General features: G+C 39.4%; 2 protein-coding genes across 4 annotated transcripts; one reads left to right on the top strand and one right to left on the bottom strand.

The window, feature by feature from the left end:
- Positions 1-392: 392 nt before the first annotated feature.
- On the bottom strand, positions 393-7680 carry LOC136237282 (WD repeat-containing protein 26-like). Of its 2 annotated transcripts, XM_066027625.1 has the most exons (18): positions 7440-7680; positions 7129-7300; positions 6953-7052; positions 6730-6786; positions 6522-6670; positions 6338-6435; positions 6130-6280; positions 5688-5739; positions 5546-5629; positions 5355-5492; positions 4764-4883; positions 4273-4421; positions 4137-4215; positions 3947-4085; positions 3001-3238; positions 2897-2952; positions 908-1114; positions 393-803 (listed from the first exon to the last, which is right to left on the bottom strand). In XM_066027625.1, exons 2-18 carry the CDS (start codon positions 7218-7220, stop codon positions 781-783), a joined length of 1932 nt encoding a protein of 643 aa, XP_065883697.1. In that variant the 5' UTR covers positions 7221-7300; positions 7440-7680; the 3' UTR covers positions 393-780. The 2 variants fall into 2 exon arrangements, with proteins under 2 accessions (XP_065883697.1, XP_065883696.1); XM_066027624.1 differs by having other exon boundaries at positions 7129-7680.
- LOC136237281 (metastasis-associated protein MTA3-like) lies at positions 7661-14196 on the top strand. Of its 2 annotated transcripts, none has more exons than XM_066027623.1 (19): positions 7661-7824; positions 7987-8057; positions 8119-8212; positions 8257-8401; positions 8452-8633; positions 9013-9115; positions 9172-9271; positions 9425-9539; positions 9695-9762; positions 9828-9902; positions 9967-10025; positions 10137-10282; positions 10333-10449; positions 10528-10587; positions 10644-10696; positions 10886-11096; positions 11154-11513; positions 13843-13952; positions 14016-14196. In XM_066027623.1, the coding sequence occupies exons 1-19, from the start codon at positions 7797-7799 to the stop codon at positions 14088-14090; spliced, it is 2172 nt and encodes a 723-aa protein (XP_065883695.1). In that variant the 5' UTR covers positions 7661-7796; the 3' UTR covers positions 14091-14196. The 2 variants fall into 2 exon arrangements, with proteins under 2 accessions (XP_065883695.1, XP_065883694.1); XM_066027622.1 differs by having other exon boundaries at positions 7662-7824; positions 13843-13969.
- The last annotated feature ends 442 nt before the right edge of the window (positions 14197-14638 follow it).

Below are 14638 nucleotides of genomic sequence, written 5' to 3' on the forward strand. Positions count from 1 at the left end.
TGGAAACATTAATTAGTGCACATACTATTATCTCAGGACCTATCCATGATCTTAAGTGATAATTGGAAATGATTAAGATATGAATGAAGCAGCCACTTGACCATGCAATGCATAGCTTTGCAGCCCCTTTTAGTACCATAATGAGGTCTTATAATTATCCTACTTGACATGGTGACTATAATGAGGCTAGGTGACCCTTATCAAACAGGTAGCCACTAAGTAAGATTCCTACTGAAACACTAAGTTTCTCGGGTACCAAAGCATTGTGTGAAAATCAACCTACTTTGTGGATTATTTAAGTCACACATGTATCACATATTAGCTAAACAAGCAAGTAAAATTATTGTAACTATATTATGTACATCCATTATTTACCTTGTAAAGTTTCATAATCATTTTTAAAATATCATTACACATTTATATTTTATAATAAAACATATACAGTCACAGTACAAACAAATATAATGGAAAAATAATACTTGCGACATACATATCTTGTTAATATTTCTGATGATTTATTCCTATGACAAAATCAGTGGTACGAGAGTTACAGCGATGTGTTAACAAAAGTTTGAATGACTTTGACGGTGATTTTAAAGAGAAGAGATCTTGGCATTGTTGAAAGAAGAATCCTTTGGACGATGAATGGGGAAAAGAGCAGAAGACAAAACTGAGATATAAATATATATAGTATATATAATATGGTTTTCTATGGTGCTCAGCACCAGTGACAAGGAATTAGAAATATGAGGTAGTTTTTAGTAGCAATATGGTTGATTTTCACAAAGCAATACTGTCATCCTCTACAAAAAAAAAAGAACTCAAATTACACACACAATTAAAAGATGGGATTATAAGTACAAGGTTTCAAAAACTTAGCATCTTAAGATATACTTGGGTAAGTTACCTGTGGATTCCTGTGAGGCAGACCGAACCATTTCTTGTGGCAACTGGGCACCACTGCTACTAGTAATGAATGATTCGCCCGAGCCCTCTGAAGTGGCACTAGATGAATTCTGCCCAGTTCCTTCTTCCTCAATACTTTCCATACTCATCTCCTGACTACTACTACCACCGAGTGCTTGCGATGAACTGTCATTTCCTTCTGGTCTTCCTGCAGGGGAGGAGGGACATCAATGCATCTGGTGTGTTCATTCATTCATGAGAAAGTGGTCTTGTACAGTGAAACCTCATTAATAGAATACCTACGGGACCTGGCCCATTATCAAAGGGGTTTTCCAGCAAACCCTGCTGGTTCTTATAGCATCCAAGTTACTAAACTTGTTGAATTCATTGGCTACAATCAGTAGAATTGTATACACCAGTGGTTATAAATCAGGATGGTTAAAATGCTAATGGGACAGTCCGACAGTGTGTGATATACAAATCTTGTAAAATAGATCATTGTAAAATAGATCAACATACTCTAATAGAACAGTCACAAGTGGTAATTATTATGGCAAGGTGATGAGAAGATGGCTTGCATAGTGAAAATCAGTGCTACATTGGCCTGCCTGCTCAGCCACTGGTTGCTACTGAGGGAGCATTGCAATAGCTTCACCAATTTGGTTTTCCAGAATGTGGCCGTTGGCCTTATTACAGGTTTTTGCAATTGAATTCGGCGACTTTGCAATTGAATTCGTCCCATTTGCAATTGAGTTTGTCGCTTTTGCAATTGAATTCGTCCCGTTTGCAATTGAATTCATCCCGTTTGCAATTGAATTCGTCGGTTTTGCAATTGAATTCGTCCCGTTCGCAATTGAGTTTGTCACTTTTGCAATTGAATTCGTCCCGTTTGCAATTGAATTCGTCGGTTTTGCAATTGAATTCGTCGCTTTTGCAGTTAAATTCGTCCGTAACAAGAATAGCAGCTGGAGGAAACACGAAAACATGATGTAGCAGCTGCTACAAGAACTTGTTTAAGTACAACAGTAGTAAACAACTCTTTATAAGGCAATAGTTCTTCCTCTATAGCCTATCCAGCAACATTCCAAACTCTACTGCGCCATTCACGATGGGTGTGGTCACTCAAGTTAATTAACTTGTCAGACAGCTATCAACTTCACGTACTACCAGCTCTAATTACTTTCTAGTGTCTCAAGTGTAACTCTCCAAGGCATAAATAGTTCATCTCTTAATGAACAGGTTGGTTTCTTGGAGCCGTTTTGTTTATGACGAATTGTAATGCAAACGCGACGAATTCTATTGCAACACCGACTAATTCAACTGCAAAACCGACGAATTCAATTGCAAAACCAACGAATTCAATTGCAAAATCGACGAATTCAATTGCAAATGGGATGAATTCAATTGCAAACGGGACGAATTCAATTGCAATACCGACGAATTCAATTGCAAACGGGACGAATTCAATCGCAAAGGCGACGAATTCAATTGCAAAAACCTGTAATGAGGCGGCCACATTAAGCAGTATGGAACATACATCTAATCTCATTGGATGTAGCTGCTTAATGAGAAGGCCGCTAAGTGAGGAAATCGCTCAAAACAACAAGCAAAATGTTGAAAATCAGAATACAAACTTGTCCATTGTCCCTTTAATATAACTAACAAATCAAGACATTTCTCTAAGAAGGACATGTCACCATAGTCTCAAGGTGTTTGGATAGAAGAGGGCAAATGATATAATAATGTACAACAGTAACCAACCAAGGACTTTATTAATTCTGGTAATCATACCAACTGTGCAGTCTCCATTACAAAAGTCAACACCATCAGAATGGTTGCTCTATTAGAGTATTTTATGAAAAAAATTATCGTTGCACCCTTTGAACTATTTATGTTGTTCTTAGTCATGAACTTTTCTACACACTACCCAGGGGTAGTCCCCAGGGGTGGTTCAGATAGCAGCTAACACATTCAAATAACACATACATACTTTCACTGATTGTTTCTTGATCAGAACTTGGAGAAGTTGATGTACCCTCTTGTTCTCTGTGCCAATATAAGGTTCTGCAAGCTGTACCATGGAATTCAACAAACCTTGATTGACTCTTTTTGTCTTCTGCTATTGCTTTAGCTTCCTTTTCTTCCAAATATCTTTGCTGTTGTTCTGCTTCTAGTTTTGTTCCCCATATTTTGATAGTTGTGTCATCACTGGCTGAAGCAATCATGCTATGTCTAACAGGGTTCCAACTGACACAGTTGACGGTACGTGTATGACTGTCCAAAATGGCAATGGGGTACTCTCTCTTCTTATGCCATACATAAACATTGTTATCTAGTGAGAAAAGATGATCAGTTATCAAATGTTGACCAGCCAAATTAATATTCTACAAAAATTAAAACATAAAATCAATCTGCCAAAGTCAGATACGTAATATCGTACTCATGTACATAAGCATAGATATCTCATACAGTCATTGGTCTTGTTTAGTGGCCAAGATTAAAGTTGCTTGCAAAAATAATAAATCCTCAGGCCTTAATTTGTTGTTTATTATCATTGTTTGGGGCAGAATGGCACTGCCATACTTAATGTTTCATCTGAATGCTTGCCCCAACTAGACACTACTGAAAAAGTTAAGTAGCCATTACGCTTTGTTCAGCCTGTTACACGGTGAAATGAACAAAGAACATTACGAGAAGCCCCTCTACAATTAATCCAGTCACTACGGAAAATACGGATGATTTCTGTCATAAATGTAGGGAAGCCATCATGTACTGGCTACTCAAATCAGCACCTTGCACTGTCAGCGAGAAGAAACGGTAGGACAATCCATGATGTGTACACCATACGTACTGTGGAGTGCCATCAGGCTGAAGCGATGTCTGTGAAAAAATCAAGCCTGTACCCTTAGCCATCATTTGTTTGAATGCATCAGGCAGGCAAGCAGTTAGTTAGCCAGTAGAAAATTCTGTTAAATAAAATCACTCCACCAAACATTTAATCTGCTACTTGACACAGAAACTACATATAATTACACTCTACCTTCACTTCCACTAACTACAAAGTTCTCATTCAGTCCACCAAAACAAGAATGTATGGTACAGAACCCCTGGGTGACCCCACTGAAGCGTCGTACTAGACACGGCAATGGTAGTCCCATAAGATCCCACATGTGAATACCCTATAGAGAAGTACACTATTGGGACAAATTTTCAATTTAAAATGCACCAACCTGATTGGCTATATTTAGTAATGCATAGTGGCCACATTTTGATAAAGTAAATGACATAATGGGATGGTCTTCTTGTATGCTACAGAAAAAGTTACAATTTAATGTTAAAACAATTACAGCTTGAATCTCAGCTTACATTAAGTTAGATGTGTGTTCTTGAAAATTGTAGCTCCTAATTCTACAGTGTGTGTCAGCAGCCAGGACGTTGTTTGTGCACGCCTGTACTGCTATACATCGTAACCGTACACCCTCATATTGACCAAGGATGCTCCCATCTCTGCTAGACTAAAGAGAGAAGAAACACAAAATTGTGAAACAGAAAACACATAAACAAAGCCTATTCTATTCACACACTTGGGATTTCACTATCAGAAACATTCTGTGTAACTTGGAACCTATTCGTTAAGGGTCTTCATCATGTTTAATTAAAGACACTTGGTTTTATGTGGCTTACCTCTTTCCTCCCTTCATCTTATTTAGATATTACCACAGGGTCAATATTCAATTAAGTGTGTGTATGTATGTATGTGTGTGTGTAATGTGTATGCGTGTGTGTGTGTATGCGTGTGCGTGCGTGTGTGTGTGTGTGTGCATGCGTGGGAGATGTGTGCATAGTTGGTGGCTTACACATTCAAAGAATTGCCCTCTGGTACCAGCAACATAGAACTTGGTGCCATCATTGTGCCAGGCACAGCACGTTGGACAATCTTCGGAGGTTTGGTGAACTCGACATTTCTCCTCACCAGACTGTAAGAACACATATACCACTAGAATCCATAGCATGTGAATATAAACCACCCTAACCACATATGTGTACATGTACATGGTAGAATAATGCTACACACACTACATGCTTCACACATGCTCGCTCATGTATGTACAGACCCTCGTGTATTCATAGCACACAAAACAAAGCCTACAGCTGCTGTGTGACACACCACTCAGTGAACCAGGGCTATACTCAGGTATTAGAGTTGATGCAGGCAAATCCTACTTGGGCAGAACTAGGACTGTGCTGTGTCTCATAGGTAGAGGTCAAGGAGCCTGAAGTTTCATAACAGCCCTACGTGAGAGATGGACAGCTGGGTATTCTGACACCAAGACAACAACAGCAACTAGCTATCACTTAGCATGAAACATGGCCCCAAACACACACACACACACACACACAACACACACACATACTACATACAACACACACACTACAGCTTTCCGTACCTCAGTAATATACACAATGGCTTCAGATGAATCATCAGAGCCACACACAATAAAAAGAGAGTCATCTGGACTCCATGCAATGTAAGTGATGCCAGAAGTATAGGAGGTCTTGATGGAACAGTGCTTCTTAGGTTGACCCTGAAAGTGTCATTACATCAAACACTGCATACACAAAGACCATATCATCTTACTGTGATGTCCCAAACAATGACCTCACCATCTTTACAGCCTGATGCTAGGAGCTTGCCATTGTGGGAGAATTGTAAATACCACACCTGGGGAATGAGTGTGTAATGATGAGGTAGCTATATGTGATGTGTGTGTAGGACCTACCTCATCTGAATGGTCAGCTAATGTGTGAACTGAACTGGCTGGAAAATCATCTCTGAGAAGGCATAGGACATTATATCACATACCAATAATGCACAAAATAGAGAAATGCATATACACATTACATTGTGAATTTCATTACACCATGAATTTAGTCAAGTTGATAAAGTACAGAATATGAAATAAGCATTGAATGTACATGCAACAAGCATATACGTATCAATGTACATGCTGTAAGCACAATATACCATGACTTAACATATGAAAGAAACCCACAAAGACACACACACAGATTCATGCTCGCAGACACACAGATGCATGCTCACAGATGCGCACATACACACACACACACACACACACACACACACACACACACACACACACACACACACACACACACACACACACACACACACACACACACACGCACACACCATACACATACCTTGTACAGATGTGATCAGTTAATAGTGGGTAGGTATCAACACTTGAACTGACACAATGAAAATTACACCTCTCGATTTGCAACTCTGTTGCTTGTTGCAACAGCCTGGTCAATCTCTTGGGAGGTAACATAATATTAGCTGGAAAAAAACCTACAAGACAATCTCATTAGGATTCTGATGTGTCAGCAAGCCAGAAACACTGCTTACCACAAATGTTGTCCATAAGGCGTTCTCTTGAGCCACTCTTGACACCTGCCCATTTGGCAGTCTTTCTCAACTCATCAGGGTTTTGACACATCAACAAACTACAATGGGTAGGCAAATGCAATAGCCACCAGAACAGCAAATTATAAACCAGAAGAACACCTCTCATACCACCAAACACACACACCTTGCCAGATGGTGTATCTTTCTTTTCTTCTCATATTCATGTATGGGTAGGCTTGCAATCTCCTGTCGAAGGCAATGTAAGGCTTCCAAGTCACGCCTATTCTCAAGATGTTCGAGGTATTTCTCTTCCAGTAAAAGAAGCTTCAAATTCTGTCAATAAAAAAACTTGTGTATAATTCTGGTAATGTGGCTCTGTCTCAAGCACTTACCCAGATTGAAGTTGGATCCACTAGAAGTGAAGACACTTCCTCCAAAGCCTTATCAGCCTGGAAAAAAATTTAAGTTGTTAAGGCCATCCAAGTGCTAGTAGTAACATCCCAAAAGCTTTACCAAATATGGTAAAACCTGAGGCTAAAATTATCAATAACAAGACTAGCTACAACACATTGCCTACAATTAACATACAAATAATCATGAACTATTTTTATTAACCTGTTTCCAATTTCCAGCTACAACACACATCCGAAACTTTGTTGTAGCAAGGTTCTCTAATGAACATCCTGATTCCTCAACTAAGGCATCCACAGAGTGACTAAAACATAAGGTAAATAAATGGTAGTCAATAAAATATACTATTTACATGACATAGACATAACCCAAATACTTACACAAGCCCCAAGCCTCTGAGGTGTTGCCCTATCAAGCGAACCAAATCGGTGTCACGTTTACCAAGTGGTTTTCTTCTGGTAGTGGAGGTCATATTGGATGAGCCAGCTTGTAGCAGGTGACTGGTCTTATGTAAATGAACTCCATTAGTTTGAGGTGATTCGCCATTCGATACTACAACAAGATTTGAAGACTGTTGCATTTTGGGTGAATTGTGACACTTTGAAGGAGAAAGGCGAGCTCTCTTGTGCGGAGGGGGACTCAGCCCGCCTTCTTTTTCACTTTCTGATGAGGCCAGAACTTACTAACTAACCGGTAAGGGGTGTGCTGTAAGAAACGATGAAGATGGTCTTTTTTTCTCACTCTCTCAAAGAATCCCAGACTGTCAAAAGTGAAGGCAAAACAACGACTGAATATTGGGATGAACACTTCACTCTTGTAAACTTGTCTCTCCGTTCTAAGCGGTTGTTTATTGTCTTTACTCTTCCCCAGAACGCCCTTCCCTTCACAACCCAACAGTTTGTACCTAGTTGCACGCGCAGTTTATTTTAAGCGCCTCCCATTTCAGATTCCCTGCGCGATTACTAAATTTGCGGACAACTGGAAACAGACGTTAGATAATAGATAGTCAAGCGGAAAAGATCTTCTGCTTCCAAAGTACAAGTCGAAGATGGCCGAGGGTTTATATCGCATCGGAGGTGAGATTTTGATTACGTTTAACCGCCCCCTCACACGCACCACCCACGTGAACCCTTAAATTCTGTCCACGTTTTTCTCTGCCACTTTGAATGCGACGATCTAGTGTTGTGTCATGTTGCAACATTGCAATGTAGTTATAATGTTTACATGTCTGTCCTCAGAATGTGTTTACATGGAGGTCTACCCTCCACCTACTCCATACATGATTTGTAAGATAGAAGAACTCAGGAAGGTGTATACCACAAATATGTATTAACAATTGTGACATTACAACTAATTGTGGTTGTGTTTAGAACTCAAAGGGAAGTGTTGAAGTGGCTGTGAAGTGTTTCTTTAGAAGAAGAGATCTTCCAACATCTTTACTCTCTATGGCTGATAGGCACACCGGTTAGTTTGTTAGGTGTGTTACTTATCATGTAATTGTTTGGTAGTTGTGTCTGAAGAGGGACAGCCATTTGATGCTAATTATGGAGGTAATGGCCTCCGCCATCTCAATGAAGCAGAACACCATCTTATCAAGCACAGGGAACTATATCTGACCCGCCAAATAGAGACGTTTAAAATTGACATGGTCAGGTATGTTGCTTAGAGTATTCTGGTTATTATTTGATGCACTAATATATTAGAGGAAAGTGCTCCGTACAGCTGTTAAATGAACTAGAGGAGTTGTCTGAGTACTTGGCAGGGGAGGATAGCTTCTTCTATACTATGGTGTATGATCCCAACCAGAAAACACTTATGGTGGATAAGGGGGAGATTAGGATTGGGTCAGACTATCAGGCTGATGTGCCACCTTTGTCTACATCAGGTAGTGTAATGTGTGGGTGTGTGTGTAGTGTAACAAGCTATAGTGTAGTGTGGTATGTGTATGCTTATATTAGTACTTGTGTTTGCCTTTCCATCCATACATGTATGCATATCATCAAGAGTATATAATAAATATACTCTTGATATCATCATGTGTGTTGTATCTTTCAGCACTATAACTATGTACAATGTACATGTGACAATGTACATATATCTTGTGTTGACTACATGTGCAATATACATGTTGAGTGTAGGAGTGCTATCTGTGTAGTGTTTCTGTTTTATCTCTCTCTGTTTATTTTGTCTCTTTGCCCTATTGCTCTGTTTGTCAGTAAGATTCCACCATTTCTATTTACCAAGTGATATATGCTCATATGTAGCCCCTAGTGATGATGATAGGGACAGTTCTCAGTTAGAAGTTAAAATGTGGGAACCAAACAAGATGTCTGACTACAAGGTAGAACAATTCCTTGTAGTGGCAAGGTCTGTAGCAGACAGCTAGCAATGGTAGAGTTGTAATTGTCATCCATTCCTTCCAGGTCAATTGGTACATTTGCTCGTGCACTACTGGACGGAGCTAAAAAGCCACAAATCAGTTTGAGACTTGGAGCAGCTGCAGCATCTAGGGACATTACCCTGGTGAGGAAATTAATAAATTACAAACTCTAGACTCTGGTTTCACGCTATGATTTCATCTACTTATTGGTTTGCTGTGATAACATTTTGAGCATTTTTAGTATTGTATGTCATGTGATGTGTCTAATGATGTTATTTCATTTATGATGTACATAGTTTCATGCTATGGAAGTCCTTCATCAGAGCAACTATGATATGAATGTGGCCACTGGGAAACTGGTGCCTCGTGGACCAGTTTTGTGTAGTGATGACCTTGAATCTTGGACCCAAGGTGTGTGACACACACACACACGCACGCACACACGCACACACACACACAGAGTATAGGTATGCATGTGTAGTGTAGTGTACATTACATGTGGGCATGCAACAAGCATCCATTTATTGTGGCTATGAATAACAGCATAGTGCTTATATTTTTTACAGAGGAAGCAAAAAAGTTTGAGGATGGTTTACAAGAAGCCAAAGATTTCTTTAGCATTCAAAAAAAGCATGTGAGTAACACATTTGTGTGTATGTATGTCTTCTCATATATACATGAACTTTTTTGTTATTCCAGCTTCCATGGAAGTCTGTGAGGAGTGTTGTGGCATACTATTACATGTGGAAAACCACTGACAGATACCAGATACAAGTCAGTACTTGTGCTGTACAGTAGCCATGGTAGCTTGTTTATGGTTGTATGTTGGGCACAATAGAAACGATATCGAATGATAGAAAAACAGAATGATTTGAAAGAAGTGATTGTCCATTTGAGGTTGTGGTGTGTGCGTGTGTGTGTGTGCGTGTGTGTGTGTGTGTGTACGCTCATGTGTATGTAGTGTCAGTATGTGTGTGCATCATGGGCCTCAACGTAATGCTCATTTAGGACACCAACTGGTACTCCAAGTGGACAGAGAGACCTCTCAGGAAAAGCCACATCTTCTGGCCCCATGCCCCAGGTTGTTCCAGCTAACATGGACACTTCCACTGTTTTGTCAGAAGATGGTGGCAAAGCTTGCGAGGGTTGTCTAAGTAAGTGAGCAAGCAATCGTTTCATGTTTACAATTCATTTGCATGTCCAGGTGTGCAGGCTGTACGTTGGTATTCGTGGGGTCCCACACAAGAGAACTGTCGTGTGTGCAACACTTGTATGACTTATTGGCGGAAATATGGTGGACTTAAGTTGCCCACCAGATGGGGTGAGCACTAATTAGGACATAGCTGTACTGGTGCGTAATATGTGTATTCTTATGTTACTCATTTCTTCTTTGTGATAGAAAATAGTGACAGGCCCATACCTGGTGTGCCTCCACCTGTGGGAAAGAAACCCATGAGAGGTGATCATTAATTAGGATATGATGTTGTGGGTTTTATGTAAAAACACTCCTTATAGAAAAGGTGGCTGAATCACGTGGTGACACTTTAGCATGCCCAGTTTGCCAAAGAGTAAGTGTATTAAAATTGTGTTATTCGGTAGCTAGTTAACATTAATAATTCTTACCAGTGTGTGTTAGCACCCAGATACTGTATGAGTTGTTTGTGCATGCAGTGAATGTTATGGACACATTTGTGTAGTAGCTTTTGATGTTGTTTCTATCACCTGTAAATGTCTCTTCTACTTCTAATCATGTGTAGGGATTTAAGACTAAAGCAAACCTTCGTCGGCACCAAGCATTGGCACACAACAAGGGCCGTGGCGTTGATATTGTGCCGCCATCACCGTTCATGATGCGTCCAATCGGATTCTCTCTCTACATCCGACAAAAACTTGGTGTTCCAAGTCTGCTGAGAGCTGCCAGGGCACCATTCACTTTGATCAACATCGATAACATTCCAAAGCTACCCAGTAAATACTGTAGTGTGTCTGTGTGCTTGTTGAATATTTACATATGATGTTTTACAGCTACGTCTAATGAGATTTTGGCATCATTAATTTCAAAGTTTCACACTGGGCGTCGCAAGCCTCGTCAAGCATTTCAGTTTCGTTCATTGAAGAAGCAGCAATCACAGCAAGTAAACAGCATGCAGTATTCCAATAATCCATTGACCAGTCCTGTGAAGAGTCTGATGAAGATACCATCAAATTCCCCTATGAGAAGGACTTCTGTGTCAGAGAGTGTTGGCAAACAACCATCTGTCCCACAGCTGCTCAACAAGCCGGTTATCCAGACTAGTGGCACATTTGTGCCCCCATTGCCCCCTGGTACCACTCTGTCTACCAAGTCTGTTCCCAACAAGAGACACTTGGAAGCCCCACAGAATGGTAAGAGAAGCTATATGTCAGGCTTGTAGTAATTGTATTTGTAATTGTTTTTTCAGTGATCGTAATTGTAATTGTAATTAGCTTGGTTCTTAGTACTTTCAATTCCCTTTAATCACAGCTTAGGACAGCGAAATCATGTCCAAGCAAGAACTAATTCTAGTGTTTATATGGGAGTTGTCCTTATGTTGTGTTTGTGGAATATTACATTTTCACAGTTACTGAATAGTATGCCGGAGTAATGGTTGGTGGATTTGGGGAATGAACTACTGAAATCTTTTCCATCCATCTAATACAAATCTGTATAACAAGTAGTAGCGCATTACCCAGCAAACCGAATTGAAACCTTCCCCAATCACATTTCAAAGTTTTCACAGTGTTCTGGTAATTGTAATTATTTCGATTAATTATAATCATTAGCTAAGAAGCTGTGTTGTGTTATCAAGCCATGACTAAGGGGGTTAGGTTTGTGAGGGCTTTGAAACATTCAGTATTTGTAGTGTCTCAGTACTGATTTTGTAGTGTTGACAGTATGTCGTGAAATAATTGAATTGGTCCAAGTGGAGTGTTTTGGCAATGTACATTTTGGTCATCCAAAAGTGGTCCTGTCTGGCCAGAGCAAAATTGATTTACTGCTAGTGGTTGGCTGAAATTAGCCTCCATAGTAGTGAGCAACAAGCTGTATACTTCTCCTATCAACCCGTCACATGCACATGGCATACACATGTATGATCTATAAGTCAGCCAGCTACTGATAATGATAGTTATATAATTGTCTACTGAGCTTACACCTAGCTATAGCTATGAAATACATGTAAAAGGTTAAACACAGACACCATGAATGGTGAACCAAGCTAAAGGTATGGGAGCCAACATGGATGGTGTTTTAACATACAACATGCACTATTCTACGGACTTGAGACAAGATGTCATATTAGATTGCTTTATTAGAGTATCCTAATCTTTTCTGTAGTTCCCTATCTCCTTGTACTGGGCGAAGACTTACGGTTGACACATACCTACTCTACTAAGGAGACCCAGGGAACAACAAGCGTGTTTGTAAAAGTGGGGAGAGAGATATTGAAACCATTGTGCTATTCTGGTGCTCAAAAACTGCTTTTTTTTTTCCCATCTCCTGGCATGATCTCAAACATGTTTCCTGCAGTCTAGAGTTACTGGCTATATATAGCATGGACCAATTTTGTTCAAACCAAGTTTAGTTGTGAAAATTTGTCCAGTTTTGATCATCTATAGTAGTATACATAACTGATTATTGGCTCCCTATAATCAATTGATTACTAATTTTGTATATAAACATTGTTTTCATTTTGACATAAAAATAAGGGTAAAAAGTGGCTTTGTAATGTATACTTCCTAACAAACACAATAAATAGCCTCCTTGTGCACTTCAGTGCACCTTTTAAATTTTTCATTTTAGTATACCACAAATACTCTGCTTGTGGCTATACCTGTGTGACGTGTGTGTGTGTGTGTGTGTGTGTTCAAAGAAATAGCAATGATACATACACCACTGTATTGAAGTACCCAATGACATGAATGTTTACATACCATATAGCTGGATTTTTCACCATCCAAAATTTTATGTGGAGGGGGGCATTTTTTGCTTCGCTGGGATCTTTTATACACCAACAATTGCCATTTTTAATTTGAGTGGCGAATTTTGAGGAGGGGAGGGGGAAATTTTCATGGATAGCTGCCAATCTACAAATATCATTGAAAAACCCACCATACAATACATAAGATGTTTGTGATGCACAAGAATTTGTGAATTTATTGAAGCACCAACTGGTCAAATTTTTTAGCTGTTTTCATTGTGATATCACATGTGTTTGAGATGGAATTTGTCACAATATAGTATGTACACCACACATAATGATTCCCACACAAGTGATATTACAGTACAGCTAGAATATCAATGGCCATCAATCTTTTTTTCCTACTAATCCACCAACTGTTTACTTTGTAAATGGTCTTCTTACAGTTGCACCTTCAATATTGTCCTGTATACAGTGTGTAGAAACCATGACAACTGTTAACAGGGAAGTAAACAATGACAACTCCCAATCCACACTTCATTAACTTTGACAATTTAACTTTCTTATATAGCAGAAGCCTGCAGGAAGCTAACTCATTCAACCAATTTAGAGAAATGCTTTTTCCTTATTATACTGCAATTTTTTCCATTAAATTACAGTACTATTGGAACTGTTAAGCAGAGGCCTGGCCCCCACAAGTGATGTGTACAAAATAATATTAAGCACTGTATGGTTTTAAGGAAGGAATGTAATTTTGTTTGTTTGTTTTTTTACAGGAGTTCCTGCTGCTAAGCAAGCTCGTGTTACTGCACCTGCACCTGCACCAGACTTGGACAGCATTTCACTGTCGGAGGCACAAGTAGCCAACCCAGAGATGTTATTTAAGGTCAACCACACTGCCAAGTACGTCGTGTCTTAGGTATCATTCTTGTATCAATCTATCTTTTAGACACGTGCGGGGGAAGATGGGGAGACAAAAGTTGCTGAAGTCGGCACGTTCGCCCTTCAAAACAGTCAAGTTTGATGCAAAGAATCTATGAACAAGACAGCACACTTTATAATGTTATTGTAAATGATTAGAACATATTGTACAAAAATATATTGATGGAGGAGAGAGAGATACTTTTGAATTACAAAATCATCGGATTGTTTTGCAGAACCAACCCAGTCAATACATATACTAGACAACCTATGGCTACCAGAAGGAGGCATAAGTTAGTGAAATAGAAGCAACATTTTCTGCTTGACAGCGTCATTACTGATGATTCTATAAGTGAATTAACAACACTAATGTTATGCATGCCTTGCATATGAGCAATTGTTGACATACCTCTACCAGGCTGCCTCAACGTGACACCACTGCAAAAGAACAAATAGTTACCTTACAGCATATATAGATATAAAATTTATAAGGTGTACTACACAATTATCGATGGAAAAGTCCATACCTTTTCCGAAGAACATTTTCTCTTCTCGTGATTTTGCTTTCCACGTCGTCTAAAGTCGTCCTAGAACGATTCAATTCTTGGCGTACCTGTTGTAGCTATAGAACGGGAGTGTTCTTAAGTATCT

The sequence above is a fragment of the Dysidea avara genome, chromosome 10 (genome assembly GCF_963678975.1).
Source record: "Dysidea avara chromosome 10, odDysAvar1.4, whole genome shotgun sequence".
Taxonomy (NCBI): Eukaryota; Metazoa; Porifera; class Demospongiae; order Dictyoceratida; family Dysideidae; genus Dysidea; species Dysidea avara.

What these genes read in the sequence shown, in the direction of transcription:
- LOC136237282 (XM_066027624.1), bottom strand. Translation starts at nt 7,328, where the DNA reads ATGCAACAGTCTTCAAATCTTGTTGTAGTATCGAATGGCGAATCACCT. An exon ending in CCTTATGGACAACATTTGTG is followed by an intron (nt 6,281 to 6,337) that starts GTAAGCAGTGTT and finishes ATTGTCTTGTAG; the next exon opens with GTTTTTTTCCAGCTAATATT. An exon ending in TGCCTCACAGGAATCCACAG is followed by an intron (nt 804 to 907) that starts GTAACTTACCCA and finishes TTTTTTTTGTAG; the next exon opens with AGGATGACAGTATTGCTTTG.
- LOC136237281 (XM_066027622.1), top strand. Translation starts at nt 7,797, where the DNA reads ATGGCCGAGGGTTTATATCGCATCGGAG. An exon ending in CTGACAGATACCAGATACAA is followed by an intron (nt 9,903 to 9,966) that starts GTCAGTACTTGT and finishes TGGGCACAATAG; the next exon opens with AAACGATATCGAATGATAGA. An exon ending in GAAGTGATTGTCCATTTGAG is followed by an intron (nt 10,026 to 10,136) that starts GTTGTGGTGTGT and finishes ATGCTCATTTAG; the next exon opens with GACACCAACTGGTACTCCAA.